The sequence below is a fragment of the Sciurus vulgaris genome (genome assembly GCF_902686455.1).
Source record: "Sciurus vulgaris genome assembly, chromosome: 18".
In the NCBI taxonomy this organism is placed as follows: Eukaryota; Metazoa; Chordata; class Mammalia; order Rodentia; family Sciuridae; genus Sciurus; species Sciurus vulgaris.
Window position 1 is genome coordinate 3,599,031 of NC_136479.1, and position 25,241 is coordinate 3,624,271.

At 42.8% G+C, this 25,241-nt stretch overlaps 1 protein-coding gene and 1 long non-coding RNA gene across 4 annotated transcripts in view; both read left to right on the top strand.

Annotated features, from left to right (window-relative positions):
- The window catches only part of LOC306649910, a 144,390-nt gene that overhangs the window by 53,940 nt on the left and 65,209 nt on the right, over positions 1-25,241 (top strand). The window lies entirely within an intron of this gene.
- DNAJA3 (DnaJ heat shock protein family (Hsp40) member A3) overlaps positions 7,201-25,241 on the top strand; it is a 28,195-nt gene continuing 10,154 nt past the window's right edge. For 2 of the 3 annotated variants that reach the window (XM_079121353.1, XM_079121352.1), the window contains exons 1-9: positions 7,202-7,440; positions 11,798-11,931; positions 13,371-13,454; positions 14,842-15,042; positions 16,611-16,763; positions 19,257-19,404; positions 19,760-19,824; positions 23,529-23,657; positions 24,537-24,652. In XM_079121353.1, coding sequence (XP_078977479.1) covers positions 7,230-7,440; positions 11,798-11,931; positions 13,371-13,454; positions 14,842-15,042; positions 16,611-16,763; positions 19,257-19,404; positions 19,760-19,824; positions 23,529-23,657; positions 24,537-24,652 — 1,241 coding nt within the window. In that variant the 5' untranslated portion in view covers positions 7,202-7,229. Of the gene's footprint in view, positions 7,441-11,797; positions 11,932-13,370; positions 13,455-14,841; positions 15,043-16,610; positions 16,764-19,256; positions 19,405-19,759; positions 19,825-23,528; positions 23,658-24,536; positions 24,653-25,241 lie in introns of all 3 variants that reach the window. The other variant, XM_079121354.1, reaches the window with a different exon arrangement.

The following is a 25,241-nucleotide window of genomic DNA, read 5'->3' on the forward strand; positions in this document are numbered from 1 at the left end:
ATATTTTACAAAGGGCTGTGTATGTGACTCAGTGGTTAACCACCTCTGGGTTCAATCCCCAGTACCAGGGGGGAGAGAGAGAGAGAGAGAGAGAGAGAGGAACTCTTTACCCATTACACAATAACTCCCCATTCCTCTTTCCCACCAGCCCCAGTCTCTATGAATTTTACAACTCGAGGTACCTCATGGCTGTATAAATATCTTCAGGCCATGCTTGCAATTCTTTGGATATATACCCAGGAATGAGATTGCTGGATCATATGATAAGTTGTTTTGTGGGTTTTTTTCTTTCTCTCTCTCTCTCTCTTCTCTCTCTCTCTCTCTCTCTTTTTTTTTTTTTTTTTTTTTTTTTTTTTTTTTTTGAGGGGACAGTTTGTTGTCGTCATTTGTCTTTTAATTTTGAGACAGGGTTCCACTGATTGCCCAGGCTGGCCTTGAACTTGTGATCCTCCTGTCTCAACCTTCCTATAGTAGGGATCACAGGCTATACCACCACACTCAGAAATATGGTAGTTGTGTTTTTGATGAGCACATAATGGATATGGGTTTTGGGGTTTGTTTATTGGTTGGTTGGTGCTGGGAATAGAACCCTAAACCCTGAGTATGCTAGGGAAGTACTCTACCACTTACCTACACTTACAACCCAAAATATTGCACTTCTTAAGTCACAATTCCTAATAGGTTAGTACCATCCCTTAGTTACTGTTTGCATCAGTAGTATTTTTTATGTGTAGATGCTTTTTAAATTTTTTTTGCATCAGTACTATTTGATCTAACTTTCTCCTAAGCTGACATTCATATAATACTCAATATGCTTCAGATGCAAATTAACTGTACACCTATGCAAAGGTTCACATAAGCCTCATTGTTATCATTGTTATCCCTGAAGTGTTTATTTTTATGTATTTATAAATCTACCATTGGGTCAGATGGGCCTAGGAAAGAATATACAGAAAGCCAGAAAGCCATTCACAGGGCTGGGGGTGTAGATCCGTGGTAGAGTGCTTGACTGGAATGCATGAGAACCTGGGTTTGATCCCCAACACCATAAATAAATAAATAAATAAACAAAATCAATGTGGATGAGAAGGAACCAGAGGGGTGGAAGTATAGAAAAGGGAAGGATTGATCAATACATCAAGTTTCTTGAGAAGGCAGATGATATTGGAGTAGGGGAGATGACTTAGAGAAAACCGTTAACACCAGAGGTAACAAATGAACATTGCATGGCATAAATCTGGTCCACAGGAAATGCTACAGACTACATGTTTGTGTCAACTCAGAATTTATGTGCCATATGTCCCCTCCAACCCCAGTGAGATGGTATTAGGATGTAATTAGGTGTAGAGGATCCCACCAGACGGTGCCATGAGGGGAAGCCCCATGGGAGCAGGCTCTGTACTGCTGAGGTATGTCCTCAGCCCACATTCGGATTCTTATGAGATGAGAAAGGACAAGAGCTCACTTGATTTTTTTTGTGCAAACATCAAGGAAGACCCTCACCAAGAATCTGACAGCTAGAACCAACGTGACACAAGTGCTTCAGCTGATTTATATAGCATTTTTAAAAATTTGGAAATTACATAAAATTTCATATTTCAGTTTCTTTCTTTTTTCTTTTGCAGTACTGGGGATTGAACCTAGGGATGTTCTACCACTGAGCTACATCCATAGTCCTTTTTTTTTTTTTTTTTTTGGTACCAAGCATTGAACTCAGGGGCACTTAATCACTGAGCCACATCCCCAGCCCTTTTTTATATTTTGAGTTGCTTGGGGCCTTGCTAGGTTGCTGAGTCTTTGAATTCACAATCCTCCTGCCTCAGCCTCCCAAGCCACTGGGATCACAGGCATGTGCCACCTTGCCAGACCATAGTCCTTTTAATTTTTTAGTATTTTTTTTTTGAGACAGGGTCTCACTAAGTTGTCAAGGTTGGCCTTGAACTTGCAATTCTTCTACCTTAGCTTCCCAAATCTGCTAATTGACATATAGGAATTCACCATTCCCGTTGGATTTCAGATTTTTGAAAAATGGAAAGATTTGGTAATATTGCATCCATATCCTCACATAGCTACAGGGCCAGAGCTGAATACTACCTGTTCCCTTTAAAGCAGGTGTTCTTGGGGAGTGGGGATGTTGGGAAAAAAATAAAGCAGGTGTTCTCCCTGGGCATGGTGGCACATGCCTGTAATCCCACTGACTTGGAAGTCCAACTTCAGCAACTAAGCAAAAAAGTTTAAAAGAGAGCCCTCGCCATGGCCTGGCTCAGTGGACACTAGGATTCCAAGATGGTGTCAGTTGTGTAATGAAAAAGAAGAAACTTGTGCATGTCAAACTAGGGGAGCTTCCAAGGGATTTCACCCCTAAAGGCATTGTGGGAGCACTTCAGAGAGGTTCCTGCCGATACTAAAACAAGTACATCAGCGTGAAGAAGGGGGGCATTGCAAGGGTCAACATGGCGCTGGCAGCATGCGTCCCTTTCAGCCACTGCCTTTCTTACAAGGAACTCAAGCATGAGTGGCAGTGCAAGTACCATTGAAGAGGGCCGGTGTGGAGAGCATACTGTGTGCTCCTGACTGGGACTTCCCCCGCCCCATGAAGACCCGAAGTCATGGTCATGGCTTCATCCTTTCATATCCTGAGTATTAATATCCAATAAAATCTGAATGGTTAAAAAAAGGTTTAAAAGAGAATAATTAATAATGAACCAGAATTTGGAAGTCCATTGTGGGGAAGTCTTCCGTCTGGAAAACTCTAATATACTTCATCCAATGAAGGAACATTAACAGAAGAGGGACTAGCAAGGAAGACAAGAGCAAACAACCTACACAGAAGCTGAAGTCTTAGGACACATCCTAATTTTTATTATTTTGCAGTTGCAGGGATTGAATCCAAGGCCTTGCACGTGCTAGGCACATTCTCTAATGCTGAGCTATGTCCCCAGGCTTTATATCCTAATTTTAAGCTGTGATGTCAAAGGTATTTCCAAAACAGTGTCCCCTTAAAATCAGTGGTTTAAAAAAATGGAAAGGAAAAACTAGTGGTTTCCATAAATCAGAGTTTTTGCAAGAGAGGAATGGATGAAGTCAGCCTCAGTGCCAATCACAAATTCCTTAGGTCTAATTATCTGCCTCTGAACTTATTGTTTACTTAAATGTGTGACGGTTTGACATATTTGACTCCATGGAAATGTTATAGGCCAGGCTATATGGGCAATGACTAAACAGACTCCATTTTACCCTGAGACTCCATGTCATGTAGGAAATGCTTCTCTCATGGGAACACCCCACCCCTGTACCCATCAACAGTTGTTTAGTATGACTTGTTTGGCAACACAAAATGGCAATTCTTGTATAATGAAAAACTGTTCTCTTTTTGATTCCTATTTTCCTAAACAATGTACCATATCAACAGTGATGTCAACAGCGATTGTCTAGATATTAGTAACCATTCTTTAGTTTGTACCTAAGTAAGGTCATTTTGACCCACTTCCCCCTTCTGCTAGTGATTTTAGATCTCATGATGTTAAAATTGTTTGTAATTTTAAATCATAGCAACAGACATTTATGATTGATGTACTGACATGATATAAAAACCCCTACAATATGGTCAGGGCTGTTCTCCCAATAGCTTTTTTTGAGGCATTGTGTGAGAAAGTCAGCTGGCCGGCTAATAAAGACTCTCAAATCAGGACATCTCGGTGGTGATTGGTCTGTTCTTAAGTTGTGCCCCACAACAAAATGCACATTGAAAACATTTTCATACTTAAACCACACCTTATTCACTTCAGGATCTGATGCAGAAAGATACATGTAGTTATCTCAGAAATTAAAAATCTTACAACTACATATATTTTTAAATTTGGGTAAGCCGGACATGATGGCATACACCTGTAATCCCATCAACTCAGGAGGCTGAGGCAGTAGGATCACAAGGTTTGAGACCAGCCTCGGCAGCTTAGTGGGGCCCTGTCCCAAAACAAAAAAATTTTTAAAAAGTCTGGGGATGTTGCTCAGTGGTTAAGTGCTTGTGTGCTCATCCCAGTCTTTGGCAACAGGTCTGGGATAGATAATTTGTGTCCTTTAGAAGGTAGGGCAACAGTTCCTACATGAGGGTGGCAATAAACTTGTCCTGCCTCCCTCTTGTGAGAATCAAATAAAGTGAAACACAAGAAAATATTTTGTAAATTATCAAGGGCTATGCAACTAAGAGTTACTGATCACAATGACATGACAGGCCACATGGTTTACAGGAAAGAGTCATTGTTTCACTGTTAGACCTGGCCTTAGGTGTTGATTCCCTCAGTCACTGGCCATGTGACCTTGAACAAATCTTTTCATCTTTCAGAGTTTATTGTATTTGGGTGGGGTGTCCACTAGGGAAAATATAGTCTTTTCCTACCTGCCTCACAGAGTTGTGATCATACTGAAATATAAAACATAAGAAGAACTGGGTATGGTAGCATACACCTGTAATCCAGTGGATCAGGAGGCTGAGGCAGGAGGAACACAAGTTCAAAGCCAGCCTCAGCAACTTAGCGAGACTCTGTCTCTAAATAAAATATAGAAAGGGATGGGGGGGGGCTGGCTTAATGGTACAGTGCTTGCCTGGCATGTGCAAGGCCATGGGTTCAACCCTCACCACCACATAAATAAAATGAAGGTATTGTGTTTATGTACAACTATAAAAAAAGGGGGGGGGGTTGCTGGGGATGTGACTCAGGGGTTAAGCACCCCTGGGTTCAATCCCCAGTACAAAAAACATAGTAAATGCTTTGAGAACTGTAAAGAAGCTATTCTTAGCACAGTTACAGCTTTCAGATTTCTCCATAATTGGAGTACATACTGCCTGAAATTGGAGCCTCGAATATCTCAAATGCTATAAGCCCAAATAATAACTTGTCATTCTCTCAAAATCTGCTCCTTAACCGGGTTCATTAACTTGCTTGTGGGACCATTTAAAAAGTATCTGCTCTGGGCTGGTGTTGTGGCTCAGTGGTGAAGTGCTTGCCTAGCATGTGTGAGGCACTGGGTTTGATCCTCAGCACCAAATAAAAATAAATAAATAAAATAAAGGTATTTAAGAAAAGTATATGTTCCATCAGGGGTGGTGGCTCACACCTGTAATCCCAGTAATTCTGGAAACCAAGCAAGTTCCAGGTCAGCCTCAGCATCTTTAGTGATGCTGAGCAACTTAGTTAGACCCTGTCTCAAAATCAAAAATAAAAAGGGCTGGTGATGTAGTCCAGTGGTAAAGTGCCCCCAAGTTCAATTCTCAGTGTCTAATTAATAAAATAAATAAACAATAAAAATAAAAAGTGTCTGTTCTGTTCCCCAACAACAGTCAAGAACCATAGGCCAGACTCCTCTAGAGGCAGAGAAAAAGTCAGAATGCCTTCCATTTGGTTGTCCAGGACTGAGGATGTAGCTCAGTGGGAGAGTGCTTGCCTAGCATGTATGAGGCCCTGGTTTCAAGCCCCAGTATCTATCTCTGCTTCTTTCCCCAACTGCACCCGCCCCCCACGCGCACACACACAGTGGGAGGGGGGACTATTTGGCTGTCCAGAGTATTTAGAGTCCTGTAAGACTCTTCTCAGATCCTCCTTAAGAATCAAGCCAAGCCAGGTGTGATGACGCACACCTGTAATTCTAGTGACTCTGGAAACTGAGGCAGGAGGATCACAAGTTCAAAGCCAGCCTCAGCAACTTAGTGAGACCCTATGCAACTTAGTGAACCCTGTCTTAAAATAAAAATTGGGCTGGGGATTTGGCTCAGTGGTAGCGATCCCCTGGGTTCAATCCCTGGGACAAGAAAAAAGAAAGAAAAAAAGATTGACATACACGAAAATATCCTGTAAAATACTGGCGGGTAGAGAGCAGGAGAAGGAGCAGTGATCTTCCTAAACCCATCGATGAACCCTTAGGTTCCCTTCCTATTGCTTGGTGAGGTGGTGGTCTTTGAAGAATGCAAGTTGAAACTCCTTTGCAACCTACCAGGCAGGTCTGCCTTTCTAGCCTCCTCCAGTTGCTAGACCCTAAATTTAGGGTTTAATCACTTTCACATCTCCAGGCATTAGAGTTCTAAATTCTTGCCACTTGGATGACTTTATCCCTACCAGATGCACTTTTCATCAAAGTTCAATTGGAACATTACCTCTCAGAAGGTAATGTCTCAGAAGCCTCAACGGTTCAATCCAACTCCCCATCCGTTAGAGAAAAAGAATGACTTCTCCTCACCTAAAACCTGCACACCTAGATAGCATTTAGTACACTGTTACTTGTGTTACTTGTCAAGGACCCCCGCCTCCCCACTTTGGGAATTTAATCCAGGGCTCCCGCCGTTGTTTGTTTGTTTGTTTGTTTTTGGGTAATGAGAATCAAATCCAGGAGCACTTAACCACCGATTCACATCCCAGTCTTTTTTATTTTTTTATTCAGGGCCTCGCTAAATTGCTAAGGCTGGTCTTGAATTTGCGCTCCTCCTGATTCAGCCTCCGGTGCCATTGAGATTACAGGCGGGTGCCACCGTGCCCGGCGGAGTCTGTCTCTCTCTTGTGAGGTTTGCTCCTCCAGGGCAGGGATGGTATGACATTCATCACCGTATCCCCACTATTCTACCATGTGCATAAAACCGTAGATGCAGGGAACAGTGGGTATTCACAAAGTTTATTAAGCTCATTTTGGGGGAGCTCGGCTGTCATTCTGAACCAGCAAGTTCGCTACAGGTTTGGAGACGGCTAATATGCTTAGGAAGAACGGAACTCTCGCCAGGAATCAGCAGGAAAAACTGCTCCCAGGATCTGGGACGGGGAGGCTGGCCGAGGTACACACGCAAGGAGATGCAAGCTTCAGGGTCAACACGAAGGCAGCCGCGCGCTGCATGCCGGGATCCGTGCGACCTGAGGCCGCGTTGCCTGCCGGGACTTGTAGTGCTGCTTCTGGCCAGGATCCTCGGGCCAATTAGGATCGCTACAGTCAACTGCGTCGTTCACGGGCAAGGTGCAGCCTTTGATAGTCGGCATAAAATGACTGGGTTCTCCTGGGCAAGTGTACCTGACAGCACCTTCAGATCAAAGCTCCCGTCCGCGCGGGTTACCCGCAAGGCGGGCCAGGAGGCTGCGCGCGCGCAGTGTTTGCGTCCCTGCGTGTGCGCTGAGGCCCCGCCCCCGGAAGCACCGTCCCGTGAGGCCTCCTTGAGCCGGCCGGCGCAGGCGCAGTGTCCCCGGGCCAAGATGGCGGCGCGGTGTTCCGCACGCTGGTTGCTGGTAGCAGTGGGGACTCCGCGGCTGCCGGCTGCAGTGGGGAGAGGGCCACGACCGCCCCGGGGGGGCGTGGTAGGGGCGTCGCTGGGTCGCAAGCTGAGCGTCGCCGCCTTCGCGCCTTCCTTGGGCGCTCGCGGCCCCCGAGCGCTGCTGACTTTGAGACCCGGTGTCAGCCTTACAGGTGAGGGCAGGCTCCTGCGCTCCAGGAGCTAGCAACGAATGACTCGCCTAGCTCCGGCCTGGAGGGGAGCAGGGCCGAGGTGTCTTCCGACTTGGGTGCGGAATTACTGGGGACACAGGAGAGTGGGAGGTAGAAAGGCCCAGGTGGCTCCCTAGAAGCCGTCAAGGGGGAAGAACTGCCCCAAGGGCCATGAACCTTCACCTCACTGTCAACATTTCTCGAATCCGCGGTTCACTTGCCCTATTCTTTCTGCATCTCTGCACCTTTTACCTGTAGGAGAAGGCGTGAGGTAACTGCTACTCGGTGAGTGCTAGTCACTCAACAGCCCTGCAAGATGCAAATCTTCATCCCTATTTAAAAAATGGACACTGAGGCCTTATCAGGAATTGACCCTGGCCAAGGTCGTGAGTTAGATGAGTTGTCTCAAATCCAGAGCTCACGTCGTAGCTTGTTGTGAGAATCAGATGAAATGAAACACAAGAAAATATTTTGTAAATTATCAAGGGCTATGCAACTAAGAGATATTGATCACAATGATTTGACAGGCCACATGGTTTTCAGGAAAGAGTCATGGTTTTACTGTTAGAAGACCTGGCCTTGGGTGTTGGTTCCCTCACTCACTGGGCAAGTGCCCCTTCCACCAATATGGTATAAATTGAGGACACAGTTAACAGTCTTTTTTTTTTTTTTTTTTTTAGAAATTTTTTAGACAGTGATTGTAATAACACATTCTGACATTTATGAAACACTACCGGGTATGATTTATCTTACATCACATTTTCATGTTGATAAGCACTGTTACCATTCCATTTTACAGAAAAATTGAGGCTTAGATGCTGAACAACTTGTAGAAAGTCACAAAGCTAAAAAGTATTATAACTCTGATTTGAAACCTACTGCCTTCTTAATTGCCAGAGGTTACATCAAATTAATGTATATTAAGACTTACAGTTCTTAACCATGATGTTTTATGCTATGTATTGGATGTCTCCAGTGTTAGTGAAAGGGAAGGAGGGAAGCATTGAACAACCTATTATGTTTTTGAATTGTGCTAGTTGTTTTGTATCCTCTAGAATTTGGGAAATGAAATTTTAAGTTATCTATAAATTTATAAGTAAGATTAAGGAGCCTTGGCTGGCTAGACTTGATGCATGCCTGTGATCCCAACAACTCTGGACCTGAGGCAGGAGAATTGCAAGTTTGAGGCTAGCCTGAGCAACTTAGCAAGCCTCTGTCTCAAAGTTAAAAAGTTAGAAAAAAGGGTCAGGGGCTGGCCATGTAGCTCAGTGCTAAAATGCCCCTGCATTTGATGTTCAATTCCCAGTACTGCAGAAGAAGAAGAAGAAAGCCCTTACTGGAAAATTTAACAAGAAAATTTCCTATTGGGGTCCAATTTTGTAACAGTTACATAATAGGCAGTTATTAAAACATCGTAATTGTGATTTCATTGTGCAGCATTAAAAAAAAAAAAAAGCATGGGCTTTGAACAGAACTGCTTCCAGCAAAGTATGTGACCTGGGTATATTATTTAATCCCTTTGATCCTCTCTTAACTATAAAAATTAATTCATTGGCTGATATTTATTGAAGTCTACCTGATACCAGCCACCATTCCAGGCACTAGAACAAGAGATTGGGTGTGAGTTTAGTACAGTGAAGACATTTTAAAATTCTCTTCCTAATTTCTGTAATACTCATGGATGGAGCAGTAGTTGGTTCAGGTTTCCACAGGATTATTTGGAAAAAATGTCATGCTGTGTTTCTCAGTATGAACAACAGTGGTCCTTTTTAGGGCTTTCTAACATTTTATAATGTCAGGTGTTTTTCTTGTTTTCTTTCTTTCTTGGTACCAGGGATTGAACCCAGGGGTGCTTTACTTTTGAACCACATCCCCATCCCCTTTTTTTTTTATTTTTTTAAAAATTTTTTGTAGTTATAGATGGTTAGCATGCCTTTATTTTATTTGTTTATTTTTATATGGTGCTAAGGATCAAACCCAGTGCCTCACACATGCTAGGCAAGCGCTCTGCCACTGAGCTACAGCCCTAGCCCCCTTTTTATTTTTTATTTGAAAATGGGTCTCACTAAATTGCTGAGGCTGACCACAAACTTGTGATCCTCCTGCCTCAGCCTTCTGAGTTACTCAGATTATGGGTGTGTGCCACCACACCCGCTCATAGGGATCGGATTTGGCTGCATCTTTTTGTCCAATTGTTGATTCCTAAGGTGGTATGTTTTATTAAGCAAAATTTATTCATATTAAATCTGTACCAGTTTGCAGAGCTTTTATTTATTTATTTATTTATTTTTGTGGTGCTGGGGACCAAACCCAGAGCCTGTACATGCTCAGTAAGCTCTCTACTACCAAGCTACCAGAGCATTTTTTACAATTATGTGTGTGTATGTGAGAGATACAGAGAAAAACATGAAGTCTTCAGCCTCTGTGTGGCCATTGCTAAGGAACTGCATTCAGCTACCTTTTCCCCCAAATAAGCCCGTAGCCTGTGATGGGCACATCTTGTGTCAGGTAATATGCACTTGTGAGAGGTAATACCCTTCAAGGTACACTCTTTTATCACATCTAAAGTCATCAACTCAGCTCCTGAATATCTTGTCTCAAATCTAGTAGTAAAATTAGATGACATAAAACAACACTCTAAATCTGACTTTCCTCCCAAACAGAATGAAGGCAATTATTTGATTCCAGTTAGCCATTCTTGGAACCCTTGGAGAGTAATCCTATTCTGCGTTGTTCTAAAAAGGGCAAGACATTTGCTGGTCATAATTTGGGGAAAAAAACCTGTTCAACTCTTTAATTAATTGCTGATCATTTATGCATTTTGAACAATGTCATCAATTCATAATAGAGAAATGTGATTTGTCTATCCACATGCAGTTTTGCATGTTACTATCTCCTATTCTAGCTCTGCTGATGAAGCCATAGCTGCTAGAATCTTTGCCACTCCTGGCCCCAGCCTTTTGGCAATGGAAGGAGAGGCTGAACCTGATTAGGGTAATTCCTCACTCTTGAGGAAATAGGAAGAGGTTATAGGATCACTGAGAAACCCGTTCTATCTCCTCAAGACTGACTAAAGAAATAGTAACAGCATCCTAACCCCTACTACTTTCATAGTCTACTTTTCCCTTTCTAGGAATATGGGGTACACCCAAAATAGCTTTACTTCCTGTTTCTGATCTTATTCTGACCCTTCCTGCTCTTTCTTGTGTCTGATCATCCTTTCTCTTGCCACTTTACTGGATATTCTCAACTTTTCTGGTTGCATTTTATATTCCTTTATTATTTTTTCTTAATAGTCCTAGGAATTGAACCCAAGGCCTTGCCCATGCTAGGCAAGTGCTCTGCCACTGAACTACATCCCCATACCCCTATTAATTTTATTTTTTAAATTCTTATTTATTTTTTCAGTACTAGGGATTGAACCAGGGGTACTCTAGTACTATACTACTGAGCTACATCATCAGCCTTTATTCTTTCTTTTCCTTTTTTTAAAATTTTTGAGACAGGGTCTTCCTAAATTGCCAGGATGGCCTTGAATGTGTGATCTTCCTGCCTCAGTCTATGTCACTAGGATTACAGGCATGTGCCACCTCTCTAAGCTCCTATTAATTTTAAGTAGTCTCCCAAATCTTCAAAAGCTAACCCATTAATTTCTTGTTAATACTTGCAGTGACTCCCTGTTGCCCTCAGGATAAAATCCAGAGTTAGAGTATCTCTAAGGCCTTTGTACTTATTCCTGGACCTCATTAATCATATCCTCTAACCACCCCTCTCTATCACCACACACCACCATACAGAGAGTCTCTGGTTTCGTTACATCATGGTTCTATAGTTCTACATGCACGAGATCCTTACCATTTACTCCTCACCCCTGTGGTACTGGGAATTGGAGGTAGGGCCTCATGTTAGGCAAGTGCTCTACCACTGAACTACGTCCCCAGCCTCTAAATCCCTTTTCAATCATCGCCCAGAGGCAGCCCCCATCTGGGATATTTAGTATTGCTCTAGTGGTGTTATGAAATTACACCAGTAGTATAATCCCGCAGAATCAGCCACATCCAGTACTCTGATATTGTTTAAATTAATTTTAACACAGTGGCTTTGGGCATTTTTGAAGTGTACTGCCTTTGGTCTCCAGGGGGCTTGAAGGGGAACAGACCTGGTAGCTCTAATCTTGTTCCTTCACAAGTATGTGCTATCTGTGTGCTGGGGATATAGCTCAGTTGGTTGAGTGTTTGCCTTGCAAGCACTGGGTTCAAATCCCCAGCACCACCAAAAAAAAAAGTATGTGCTATCTGACTCGCATTCCAAGAGTGATTTTCTTTCTTTTCCTTTTCAGGCGCAAAAAGTTATCCTTTTGTTTGTAGTGCCTACTTCCACACAAACACCGCATTAGCCAAAGAAGATTATTACCAGATACTAGGAGTGCCCCGCAATGCCAGCCAGAAAGAGATCAAGAAAGCCTATTACCAGGTCTGTATGTCAGTCTGTGGTCCCAGTTGGTATACTGTTCAGCCCATGTGGATGGGTTGTATGAAACTGTTGGTGTGATGTGGTGGACTTTACTGGATGCATTCTTCAGTGTATGGTGCCGTAGCAGTTGGTGCTTTGGAAAAAAGAGTCCATAGTAGGGATATTTAAAGGTTCTTTTCCAGGGGCTGGGAGTGTAGCTTGGAGTATATGCTTAGCATGCTTAAGGCTCTGGGTTCAATTCCTAGCACTAAGAAATAAAACTTCTTTTGCGCATGTATGAACATGCAACAATGAATGTCACTATTATGTGTGATTATAATGCACCAATAAATTTTAAAAATAAAAAGTTTTTCAGGACTAATCTGTAATTAAATTTATTCTGAACTTTTTTTTAAAAAATTTGTTTTAGTTGTAGATGGACACAATACCTTTATTTTATTTATTTGTGTGGTGCTGAGGATCGAACCCATTGCCTCACATGTGCTAGGCAAGCACTCTCCCACTGAGCCACAACCCCAGCCCCTATTCTGAACTTTCTGAATTAGCAGGTATACTGGTCTCTTTTAGGTAATCATTCTTCACATTCAGATGAAAATTTATGGGTTTAAGAATTATTTCCTTTCTTAACACAGAAAATATGAAATTCTATTATTGAGTCCCAGACTCTTGGTTTGGTCTTACCAATAAAATAAAATAAAATAAAATAAAATAAAATAAAATAAAATAAAAGCTGGAAAATCAGTGTAAGATTAACAGCTTTTTTCTCTTTTTTTTGGTGGTGCTAGGAATCAAACCCAGGGACTCATGCATGTTAGGCAAGCACTCTACCACTGAGCTACACCCCCAACTCTTTTTTTCTTTTGTTTTGAGTCAGGATCTCACTAAATTGTCTAGGACGGCCTCAAACTTGTGATTCTCCTGCCTAAGCTTTCCAAGTAGCTGGAATTGCAGGCATGGACTACCATGCCTGTCCCAGATACAGTTTGGCATCTTGCTTTCACAATGGTGCCCAAGGTTTAAAGAATTAGTTGTTATTTTGGTAGGGATTTGTTGTGGTTGAAAATGTATACTTTTATTGCATTTGAAAAAAATTATTTAAAGTTTTAATTAAATTTTGTTTAAGAATTGCTGTTAGTTTTTTTGGTAACAGGGATCAAACCCAGAGGCACTTAACCTCTGAGCTACATCCCCAACCCTTTTTTATATTTTATTTAGAGACAGGGTCTCGCTAAGTTGCTGAGTCTGACTTTGAATTTGAGATTCTCCTGCTTCTGTCTTCCGAGCTGCTGGGATTACAGGCATGAGCTACCATGCACAGCAGTTGATAAGTCTTGAGAGAGAGTTAACTGTTATAGAGAAGACATAATCATGTCTCATATTTGGGTTCTGTTTTAATAACCATCTCATGTCCATAGTAATTTATATTTTTTTCCCCTTAGCTTGCAAAAAAGTACCACCCAGACACAAATAAGGATGATCCAAAAGCCAAGGAGAAATTCTCCCAACTGGCAGAAGCCTATGAGGTAATATGACTAATGTGTATATGGTCCCTGTTGTTCAGCTGTGTGAATCAGAGTTTGCTTTGGTACACAGGGCAGCCTGTAGTGTCATATGATCCAGTGTGAAGGCACTAAATCACCTTGTCATTGCTAGGTATATTAATGAGGAAACAAAGAACGGGATTCAATAATCTGAATTAGCAAAGCTTCCTAGGCAATTCATATTTGTAGCTGAATTTGGGACCTCCCAGTTGTATTAATTCAGCTCTTGTTTGATGACTCTTCTGCTTAGGGCATCTTCTTAGGGATGGTGGAGGATCATTATTACCATGGAAGAACTAGAAATGTAATCAGAGGACACAGCATATGCCTGTGAGGTAGACATCACCCAGGCAGAGTTGCCTGAAAGTGTCTCTTCTCCCCACACTTTGACCATCCTGAAGGGGTTCTGAATACTTGGTTTCATATGTCCACAGGAGTAGAGAACCATGTGTAAAAGCATTCTCAGCTCAGTGAGTACTTACTGAGCCAGTGTCTTAATTCCTGGCAACTACATCTAATGTGTGTTAGGGTTTTCCAGAGAAACAGAAACAATAGTGTATGTCAAGTTAGGAGGGAATTTATTAGATTGACTCACATGTTCAGGGGCTGAATAACCCCACAGTGACTGTCTTCAGCCTGGAGATCCAAGAAAACTGGTAGCTGCTCAGTCCAGAAGCCAGAAGAGAGAGAGAGACAAAGTGAATACTCCTATTTTTCCCCTGCTCCTTGGGCTTCCCAAGGTATTCAGTCTCTAGAAACAGCTGTGTGCTGACTCGGCGATCAGAATAGTCCTCAGAATGCATGCTTAGATGATGCACTCCTGCTGCTGCTTTGTTGTTGTTGCAGGTGGACACAATACCTTTATATTATTAATTTATTTTTATGTGGTACTGAGGATTGAACTCAGGGCCTCACATGTGCTAGGCAAGCACTATTCCACTGAGCTGCAACCCCAGTCCTCTCCTGCTTCTTGTGACTACTCTTCCTCCTGTTCTTGTCCTGTAGGATAAAAGGTAGGAAGCCTAAGATCTCCACCAGGCAGTGTCTCCCAAGAAGAGTGGTACAGTATTAATCTGAAGCTTCAGGGTCCCTGTGAAGATGAATACAGGCATTTCTCCAGTGTGGTCACCCTGGGGATTTTTCATAAGACACTTAAAAGTACTTCAGGCTTCATGCATAGAGTTCTGTGCAGTCATCTCTCTCCTGTTCTGGTTGCTGAAGTCAGTTCCTCCATCCAGAGAACCTCATAGAACGTTTTTGCACATGGAGTCATTTAGCCTTGTGACTGCCTTACTTGCTGCAAGCTCTTGTCTGTGTTCCCATGCATCTGCAGACCCTGAAATGCTGCTTGCTCTGCATCTCCTTGTAGGTGCTGAGTGACGAGGTGAAGCGGAAGCAGTATGATGCCTATGGCTCTGCTGGCTTTGATGCTGGGGCCAGTAGCTCTGGGCAGAGCTACTGGAGGGGAGGCCCCTCCGTTGACCCAGAGGAGCTGTTCAGGAAGATCTTTGGGGAATTCTCTTCATCTTCCTTTGGAGATTTCCAGAGTGTGTTTGATCAGCCTCAGGAAGTAAGTTCCTTGCTTTGAAGGATCATTCCAACTTTAGGTTGTTAAGTGTGACACAAATTTTTATCACTTTGTTTCTCAGAAAGGCAAAACAGCTTAAGTGAAATGATCTGGAGGCAGCCATTTGGCAGAAAATAATTCCAGCATTTGAAAAACCCTATAGATAGCAATCAATAGCACCCAACAGGTTTTGACCAAGTTCTGTTTTTTCCCTGGTGCTGGGGATGGAACTTTGTGGTGGTACTTTACCACTAACCATCTCCAGACTTTTTAAATATATTTTTTATTTGTATATTTACTTATTTTTTGGTACTGGGGATGGAACCACAGGGGTGTTCTACCACAGAGCTGCATCTCCTTTTTACTTTTTTTTAAAATTTATATATAATTTTATTTAATCAGTTAATTTTTTTTTTTTTTTTTTGGTACCAGGGACTGAACACAGGAACTCTCTTCCACTGAATTTTATCTCCAGCCCTTTTAACTTTTTATTTCAAGACAGGGCTAAGTTGCTCAGGGTCTTACTAGTTGCTGAGGCTGGCCTTGAATTTGTGATCATCCTGTCTGCCTCTCGAGTAGTTGGGATTACAGGCATGTGCCACTGCCCCTGTCTTGACGTAGGATCATGCTAAATTCCTGGGACTGGCCTTGAACTTGTAATCCTCCTGCCTCACCCTCCTGAGTGACTGGAATTATAGTCATGTACCACTCTGCCTGACCATTTTTACTGTATTCTTAACAAGTGCTTAATCAGGTATCACCTAAGACCATCAGGGGCCATCATTGGAGAGTGTTTTTTGTGGAGCCTGCCATATTGTTCTAAGGGAGCTCAGTTCACATAGGAGACACAATTGAGTCTCCTTTCCATATTTATGTCTTAATTGTTGGAGTTGAAGAGGAGGAGAAGTGTTTCATGATCTAAGTTATGATTGTGTATCATTCCAGCTTTTTTGTAAATGCTGTTAGTCAGTTTGCCATTACTGAAACAGCACCTGAGACAATAAACTTTTTTAAAAAAAGAAAAGTTCATTTTGGTTCATCTTTTCAGAGGTTTCTGCCTATGGACAGTTGGCCCTGTTGTTTTGGGCCTGTGGTGAAGCAGCATATCATGGTAGGGAGTGCATGGTAGAGCAAAATTGTTCACCTCATGGTTGCTGGGAAGCAAAAAGAGAGGAAGAGACCTGTGGCCCACCTCTCCTTTGAGGGCATGCCCCCACTGACCTAACCTCTTAAAAGTTCTCAATGGTGCCAGATTAGAGACCACAGCTTCAGCATAAGGCCTTTGGGGAATAGCCAAGATATAACCTATAGTAATTATTTTCTGTGAACATTTTCAGTTTGTTGAAAAGTTTATTTTCACTTAAATTAAGACATACTTAAAAATTCCAAGGAGTAGGGCAGGATCTGACTATGAGTTCTACCCATTCTTACCTGGCAGAATACAAGTATAAGTATAGTAGTTAAAGAGTAACCACAAGTGCTAGCCAGTACCTTTGTGTCCTTCTACAGTAGAGCTTCACTTTGGTCATTGTGAAGCAGAGCGTTAACAGGTCCTGCCTTGGTTTCTTCAGTATATCATGGAGTTGACCTTCAATCAAGCTGCTAAGGGTGTCAACAAGGAGTTCACTGTGAACATCATGGACACCTGTGAGCGCTGCGATGGCAAAGGGAATGAGCCCGGCACCAAGGTGCAGCATTGTCACTACTGCGGCGGCTCTGGCATGGTAAGGTGCCTGAGAGCCCCCACCCCACCCCACCCTGTGGTCTCCCACCTTTTGCCCATGCACCCACACTGCTCCTACACCTCCAATTATTGGGGGCATGACGGGGATTGAACTCAGGGGCATTCTACCACTCTACCACTGACGGTACTCCACCCTGCCCTTTCTTATTTTTATTTTGAGACAGGGTCTTGCTAAGTTACTTAGGGCCTTGCTAAGTTACTGAGGCTGGCCTGAACTTGTGATCCTCCTGCCTCAGCTTCCAGAGTCACTGGGATTACAGGCATGTACCACCAAGCCTGGTTCACCTGTTTTAAACATTTTGTTTCATTTGCTTTTTCATTTCTGGTGTGTTCCTTTTCTTTCTTTGGGTGTGTCTCTGTCACAATCCTACCCACAGACCATTTGAAAGTAAGCTGCAGAAATTGTATCTCTCTCTTTTTTGAGGAGGTGACTGGGGTTTGAACCTAGAGGCACCTAACCGCTGAGCCACATCCCCAGCCCTTTTTTAATTTTTTATTTTGAGACAGAGTCTCACTAAGTTGTTGAGGCTCGTTTTCAGTTTGTGATCTTTCTACCTCAGCCTCCAGAGATGCTGGGGTTACTGACCTGTGCCACCTCACTGGGCTGAGAGACATTGTATCTCTTGATTCCTAAATATTTGAGTGTAGTATTTCAGCACATATTGTGTGTCCTAACAACAGAAACATTCTCTTAAATAACCACAGTAGTTTTCTGAATCAGGTAACTTAATGTTGATACCATATCATTATCTGTATGTTTTTCAAGTTTTTGCAGTTGCTCTTATGTCTGTAGCATTTGACTATCACATATTTAGTCTCTAATCTGGAACAATTTCTTGGTCTATTCTTTTTCTCTTACGACCTTTACTTTTTTGAAGATTACAGACCAGTTGTTTAATAGACTGTCCTTTGATTTGAAATCCTGATAAGATTGAGATTACTTTGGGCAGAAACTCCACAGAGGCAATGTATCCTTTTCAGTGGATCATGTGATTAGTTATAGGTATTGGCTTGTCTCATTACTGATGACATTACACACGTTCATGATTATTTTGTTAAAATTGTCTATCAGGTTTCTTTAAAGTTTATTCTTCCCTTTGAAATTAATAAATAAGTTATGATGAAATACTTTGAGATTATATAACTATCATATTCCTCCTCAAATTTACCTATTTGTTTTTGCATCCATTGATCATTCTCAGTCACTTATGACTGTCATGTGGTTGCTAAATGACAGCTTCTAATTCTGTCATCCTGTTGCATTCTACTGGATGGAAGAACTTCCTCTTTTCCATTTGTGTTCATTTATGTCAGTATGAACTCAGGGATGCTTATTTTATTCACTGTTATAATCAGTAGTTTCTTTGCTGCTCACGTTGTCCCTTTCTTGGTCTATGCAAGTCCCTTCCATCTGGCTGCTGGGTCCTTTTGACGTGTTCCAGCCATACTTCCAGCACTGTCTTACCTTCCACTTGGCAGAATGTTCCAGGCTGAACTTGTCCTCTCCCTGCTGCAGCCATACAGTCAGCTGTTAACTGACTGGTACCTGATAGTGTCTAGTGAAAACCAGGGTCTGCACCCACTTGTGCTCATGGCCCCCCAGGTGCCACTGCTTCTAAGCTTTCTCAGCCAACTGAGCCAGGAAACCAATGTGTGTGTTTCACCTGTAGATATGTACATACATCTGTTCACATGTATAGGTACATGTACACATATGAGTTCAACTGATAGTTCCATCTTTGTAAGTTTTCTGTAACAGATCCAGCTCCTATTATCCTCAATATATTTTCTCACTGGTCAAGTTAGTACAGGCCAGTAACTCAGGAGGCTGATGGAGGAGGATTACAAGTTTGAGATCAGGTGCTCCTGGCTTCATTCCCTATGACTATAAAATATATAAATATATACATTTTTATTTTTATTTTTTTAAAAATTTTTTTAGTTGTTGGTGGGCCTTTATTTTATTTATTTATATGTGGTGCTGAGAATCGAACCCAGTGCCTCATGCATGCTAGGCAAACACTCTACTATGGAGCTACAACACTAGCCCATATTTATTTTATTTTCATAAATATGCTTTTAAAAATATTCTTCAGTCTAACACACTAAAGTATGTTACCCCATACCATGTGAAAAGCATTCTTATTAATAGGCATTCAATATCTAGAGTTCCTGGAGCTGGGACTATAGCTCAGTGGTAGTGTAACTAGAGGGGGAAAATCTTTTTAAATGTGTTGCCGAGCTCCAAGGGTTTTCAGGTAGGAAGAAGCTAGTGTCTCATTTTTTAGATCATCAAGAGTTCAGAAGTCAGTGTAATAGAAAGTCAAGGCTGGCAGTGAGCTCCCATGCCTGTTTTCTTAGGAGTATGTTTTAGGGCACATGTATACACAGAAGAAGCCTTAGCCGAACGTTTTCTCATGCATCAATTTACTTGCATATTTAAGAGTACCACTTTCCCTTTCCTTTTCATCAGGAAACCATCAACACTGGCCCTTTTGTGATGCGTTCCACTTGTCGGAGATGTGGTGGTAGGGGCACCATCATCACAACTCCCTGTGTGATCTGCAGAGGAGCAGGACAAGCCAAGCAGAAGAAGCGGGTGGTGATCCCTGTACCTGCAGGTAGGTGCCCAGGCCCCCATGCCTAGGAGAGGGTGGGGCCCACTTTGCCCTGTGTGTTTGACTGTTGTCAGAAGCTGGAGGCCCTGGAGCCCCAAACTGGAGGAGGAAGTGGAATCCTCCTGGAATATTTCCCTTTGCATCAGTTATCCTTGAAATGTTCTCATTTGCTCCTGCCTGTTACAGGAGCAACTCCCATCCTCCCATTTTCTCTCTGTTGTCCCGTCTTCAGTTGAGTCCAGCATTAACAAGAAACAGGAATGAGCAAGGAAGCCTATGGCTAGTCATTGGATCTTGGTTGGGAAATGCTATAGGACATTCTATCATAACTGTTCTCTTTGGGAATTTGTTCTTCCAGGAGTCGAGGACGGCCAGACTGTGAGGATGCCTGTGGGAAAACGAGAGATTTTTGTCACATTCAGGGTAGGTGCTAGGCTGCACAGCTTCTGCTAGGCCTCTGCTCTGCAGGAGCAGGTGCAGTCAGGGCTACTTGTTGGCATGAGGTAGGAGCTTTATGGCACACCTTGTTGCATCTCTTTTTTCTTTTTTATAGGGCTGGGGGTCAGTCCCGTAGTCTTGTGCATGGTGTACAAGTACTCAACCACTAAGCTGCAACCCCATTCCTTTTATTTTATTTTGAGACAGTGTTGCTAAGTTGCCCAGGTTGACCTTAAACTTGTGCTCCTCCTGTCTCAGCCTCCTGAGTGCCTGGAATTATAGGTGTGTGCCACTGTGTTTGACTTGCTGTTGAGTTTGTAAAGGGAAGAAGGGCCACATCAGCATGGTTAACTGTCTTGCTCAACTTTTGTGCTTGGTGTGAAGAGAATAAAGCTTCCTCATGATGATTAAAATTTAGAAACAAACAAAAAAATACAGGACCACCTCCACGTGTTTTTATTACGTATCATTGTTGATAGGAACAGCAAAAGCCAATGGTATAGATTTATTTATTCATTTATTTATTTATTGGTACTGGGTATTGAACTCAGGGACACTCCACTACTGAGGTATATTCCCAGCTCTTTTTTTTTTAAATAACTTTATTTTGTTTATTTATTTTTTTATGTGGTGTTGAGGATGGAACCCAGTGCCTCACTTGTACAAGGCAAGTGCTCTACCTCTGAGCCACAACCCCAGTCCCCCAGCCCTTTTTCATTTTTATTTTGAGACAGGGTCTCTCTAAGTTGTATAGGGTCTTGCTAAGTTGCTGAGTCTGTCCTTAAACTTGGTCATGCCTCAGCCTCCTGAGTTGCTAGGATTACAGGCGTGTGCCACTGCACTTAGCATGGTATGGTTTTATTTTTTAAATTTTTTTGTGAGGCGGGTACCAGAGATTGAATTCAGGGGCACTTGACCACTGAGTCACATCCCCAGCCCTATTTTGTATGTCGTTTTGAGACAGGGTCTCACTGAGTTGCTTATTAACACCTTGCTTTTGCTGAGGCTGACTTTGAACTCACAATCTTCCTGCCTCAGCCTCCCAAGCTGTTGGTATTACAGGCATGTGCCACTGTGCCTGGCAATTTTTTTTTTTTTTTTTTTTTTTTAATTTTTTTTTAGGTGTTAATGGGCCTTTGTTTGTATGCAGTGCTGAGAATCAAACCCAGTGCCTCACACATGGTAGGCAAGTGCTCTACCACTGAGCTACAACCCCAACCCTTATTTCTTAATTTTTAATTTTTTCACATTTTTTATTGGTGCATCATAATTGTGCATAATGGTGGAATTTGATGTTACATATTTGTGCATGCATACGATATAACAATATAATTTGGCCAATGTCTCTCCCCAGCACTTTCCCCCTCCTTTCCCGTTTCTACTGATCTCCCTTTGATTTTCATGAGATCCCGCCACCTTTCTTTTCTTTTTTCCTTTCTAGCTTCCACATATGATAAAAAACATATGACCCTTGACCTTCCCAGTTTGGTTTATGTCGCTTAACATAATGTTAAAGTCTTATCCATTTTTCTGCAAATGACATAATTTCATTTTTCATTATGGCTGAGTAAAACTTCATTGTGTATATATACTGCATTTTCTTTATCCATTTATCCATCGATGGACACCTAGTCTGGTTCCATAGTTGGACTATTGTGAATAGTGGTACTTTAAACATCAGTATGCATGTATCACTATGGTATGATGACTTTAATTCTTTGGGATAAATACTGAGGAGTGGTATAGCTGGGTCATACGGGATGCCTAGTCTTTTGGAGAACCTCCATACTGATTTCCATAGTGGTTGTACTAATTTAGAATCCCACCACCAGTGTAAAATTGTTCCTTTTTCTCCATATCCTCTCCAGCATTTATTATTGTTTGTATTCTTGATGACTGCAATGCTGACTGGTATGAGATGAAATCTCAGTGTAGTTTTGATTTACATTTCCCTAATTGCTAATGATGTTGAACATTTTTTCTTATATTTGTTGACCATTTGTATTTCGTCTTTTGAGAAGTGTCTGTTTTATTCATTTGACCATTTAGTATGGTTTTAATTAGTTAATCATGGTATGGCATAAGAGATTGAACCCATGGTTTCACACATGCTAGGCAAGCACTCTTCCACCAAGCTATATCCCCAACCCCAAGGTACAGTTTTATACACTGTTACATATGTGGGCAAGCTGTGGTTTTGTCAGGTAAGGAAACATTAGAGAAAGTAATGCCTTTATCACCAGTCACATTCCTAGATGTGTACCTGAGAAAAACAAAAACACAGGCAAATGTAGCAGATCACAGTCTTGTTGGCCTAGCAAGACACTTGCTGTGGTTGAATCAGAGAATGGACACTGCACACTGCTGTGTCACAGAGATATTGCAGAGTCCTCCAAAGCAGAGAACCAGTCATAAGCAAGCACAAGATGCCAGGTTACCAGTACAGGGAAGCAGGTCCCAAGAGCCTGGGGAACACAGGAGACAGATTTCAAGACAAGACCGATTCTATTTATTTAGGACATGGAAACGCACAGCAAAAGTAAAAGTATGCTGGCAGAAATGACAGTTCCAAGTTTGGGTCTTTTTTTTGTCATGTTTTGTTCCCTGAGTCAGGTCGTGGGTGCACTGTGTTTGCTATATTATTTGTTTTTCCTTTTTCTAGTTGTGAGTATTTCATAATTTAAAACAAAGGCAAAGTCTGGCATGGTGCCACACGCCTGTACTCCCAGCTATTTAAGTAGGACAGGGCAGGAGAATTGCTTAAGGCTGAGTGGGGCCAGCTTGGCAGCACAGTGAGACTCTGTCTCAAAAACAAAAACAAAAGCACACTAGCATGTGCAAGGCCCTGGGTTCAATCTCCAGCACCACAGAAAACAAAAACAAACAAAAAATAATGTGAAGGGTAAATCTTTTAGACTATGAAATCAAAGATGAAGGCAGAAAGCTGGAAACCAATGTACAAGAAAAGTTTGGTGTAGAATTCATCTTGTGTTCCCATCTAATGATAGAGGGAAAGAAGAGAATAAGGAATCATTGCCAGGTGTGGTGGCACATACTGGTTATCTCAAGTACTCCGGAGGCAGGAGGATCACAGGTTTGAGGCCAGCCCTGGCAACTAAGTGAAACCTGTCTCAAAATAAAAAGTAAAAAGTGTTGGGGATGTAGCTCAGTGGTAGAGTGTCCCAGCATTCCAGCACTCCAGTGCTACAAACAAAAAACAAAAAGGAAAAGATAACTATTGATGACAGAGAATGTCTTTGAGACATGAAATGGTATTTATAAAATGGAGTAAACTGTTGCTGCCAGTCTGTCTTGACTGGCAGCACTTATCAGGTGACCACCTGGAAGAGAAGTTGTTTTCACCTTTGCAGATACATTAGTCTCTGTTTCTCCATACTTTCTGATAAAGTAAGATTTTTAAAAATGTTCAAAAAGCCGACCCCATGTTCTTCTTTCCCTTCACAACGAAACAGTGGACTAAGGAAGTTCAGATGCTCCCCTGCAGTGTGTAACTAGAGGCCGGGGTCTGCAGTGCTGTTGAGTGCGGGTCTTTCTCTTGATACTGTGCTTTAAGTGCAGATGGAGTTAAAGTATGTCTGGTCCAAGCTCAGGCTCTGCGAGACATGTGCTGATGTCCAGCCTCAGGCAGGTCATCTTCAGTGGTCACCCCATCTTGTGTTTGGTCTTAGGTGCAGAAGAGCCCCGTGTTCCGGAGGGACGGCGCAGACATCCACTCTGACCTCTTTATTTCTATAGCTCAAGCTATTCTTGGGGGGACAGCCAGAGCCCAGGGCCTATATGAGACAATCAATGTAACGGTAAGATAATACAGGGATGTCTTTGCCACGTGGTATTTTTTTGCTCTTTATTTGGAAAAGGGAAATGGCCAATATGCATCCTGATACCTGTGATCCTCTGGCATATTGGGTTTGGAGATGAGCACTAGGAGCTTTGGGCTGTTCCTTGAGTGAGAGTCAAAAGCCAGGCCTGTGACTGGATCACCCTGGAGAGCAGGTCCTGGTTGACTTCCCCTTCTCTGCTGGTCAGTAGGTCTCAGGAACTGAGTGCACCTGTGATGCAGAGGTGTATCATTGGAGTAGGTGCTCTTTGCTCTGTTCCTCAGTGTCTGGTGACGAGTAAATGCCTCTGGGGTTACATCTCGACTCCTTGGCCACTTCTGATTTCATCACACCTACAGTGGTACCCTCCTGTGCCCACCCACACTCCTCACCCCACCTCCAGGTCCCACCATCGTCTGTATTTACCGAGGACCTTCTTTAGTCTCTGGGTGTGAGGGACTTTGGGGTGACTGTTGCCCGTGGAGATGGGCAGGCACTGTGGGCCGACATTCCAGCCATGTCTGGGAGCCATCAGTGCTTCCTCAGTGTCTAGTGGCACCCAGCTTTTGGGTGTATGACCCCAACCTTGCCTCCTGTGATGGCATTTTCTCTTCCCAGGTCTTACACTCACTCCTGCTTCCTGGGCTCACCCCCCAGAACTTCTGTCCCCAAGTCCTGCTTGTAGGCTGTGCCTCATGGACTAAGCTCAGCCACTTTCCAGGTGATCACAGGCTTGCTCCAGAAGCCCAAGTGCAAGAACTTTTTGAGGAGTCCTTTCAAGATGACCTTTGTGTATTGCAAAGGTTTACCTTTGGGCAGCAGGAACCGAGGAGCACCATTGATTTCTTTTCTCTGTAGATTCCCCCTGGGATTCAGACAGACCAGAAGATTCGCATGACTGGGAAAGGAATCCCTCGGATTAATAGTTATGGCTATGGTGACCACTACATTCACGTCAAGATCCGAGTTCCAAAGTAAGCACCCTGAGTAGGCTGTGGCCAGGCCTGCCAGCCCTACAAACACTTGTCCACTCATCTACCAAGCAGGTGCTTGCTGAGCCTTTCCCCTGCCAGGCCCTGCCCCAGCAGCTCATGCCCCATGTGCTCTTGGCTTATTGGTCATGTCCCCACGAAATCAGGTGTGTCTGACCCACTTTCCCCATCTGCAAATTGGATGTAAGAAGTCCACCTTGTTGGGCTGGGGAGATAGCTCAGTCGGTTCAATCCCCAGCACCGCCAAAAAAAAAAAAAAAAAGTCCACCTTGTTGAATGACACATACACATAGAAGATGCTTAACTCTTGCTATACTGCTGCGGGCACTCAGGGCAGGGTGTGCCTGGCTGCTCTTCTGCCACTTTTCCTGAGATGAATTAAATAATTTCTTACCTGTTTCATACACATACTTATAAGCCCCTCTTTGCCCCCAGTAAACTATTGTCTATCATAACTGCAGTGACAATTACTTAAAGAACCTAGGGTATTTTAGGAGCTCTTCTTTGTAAGAGGCAGGTTATTATCACTGGCACAGGTGTCCAGCTCGGGTCTGGATCTCACATGTTTCCT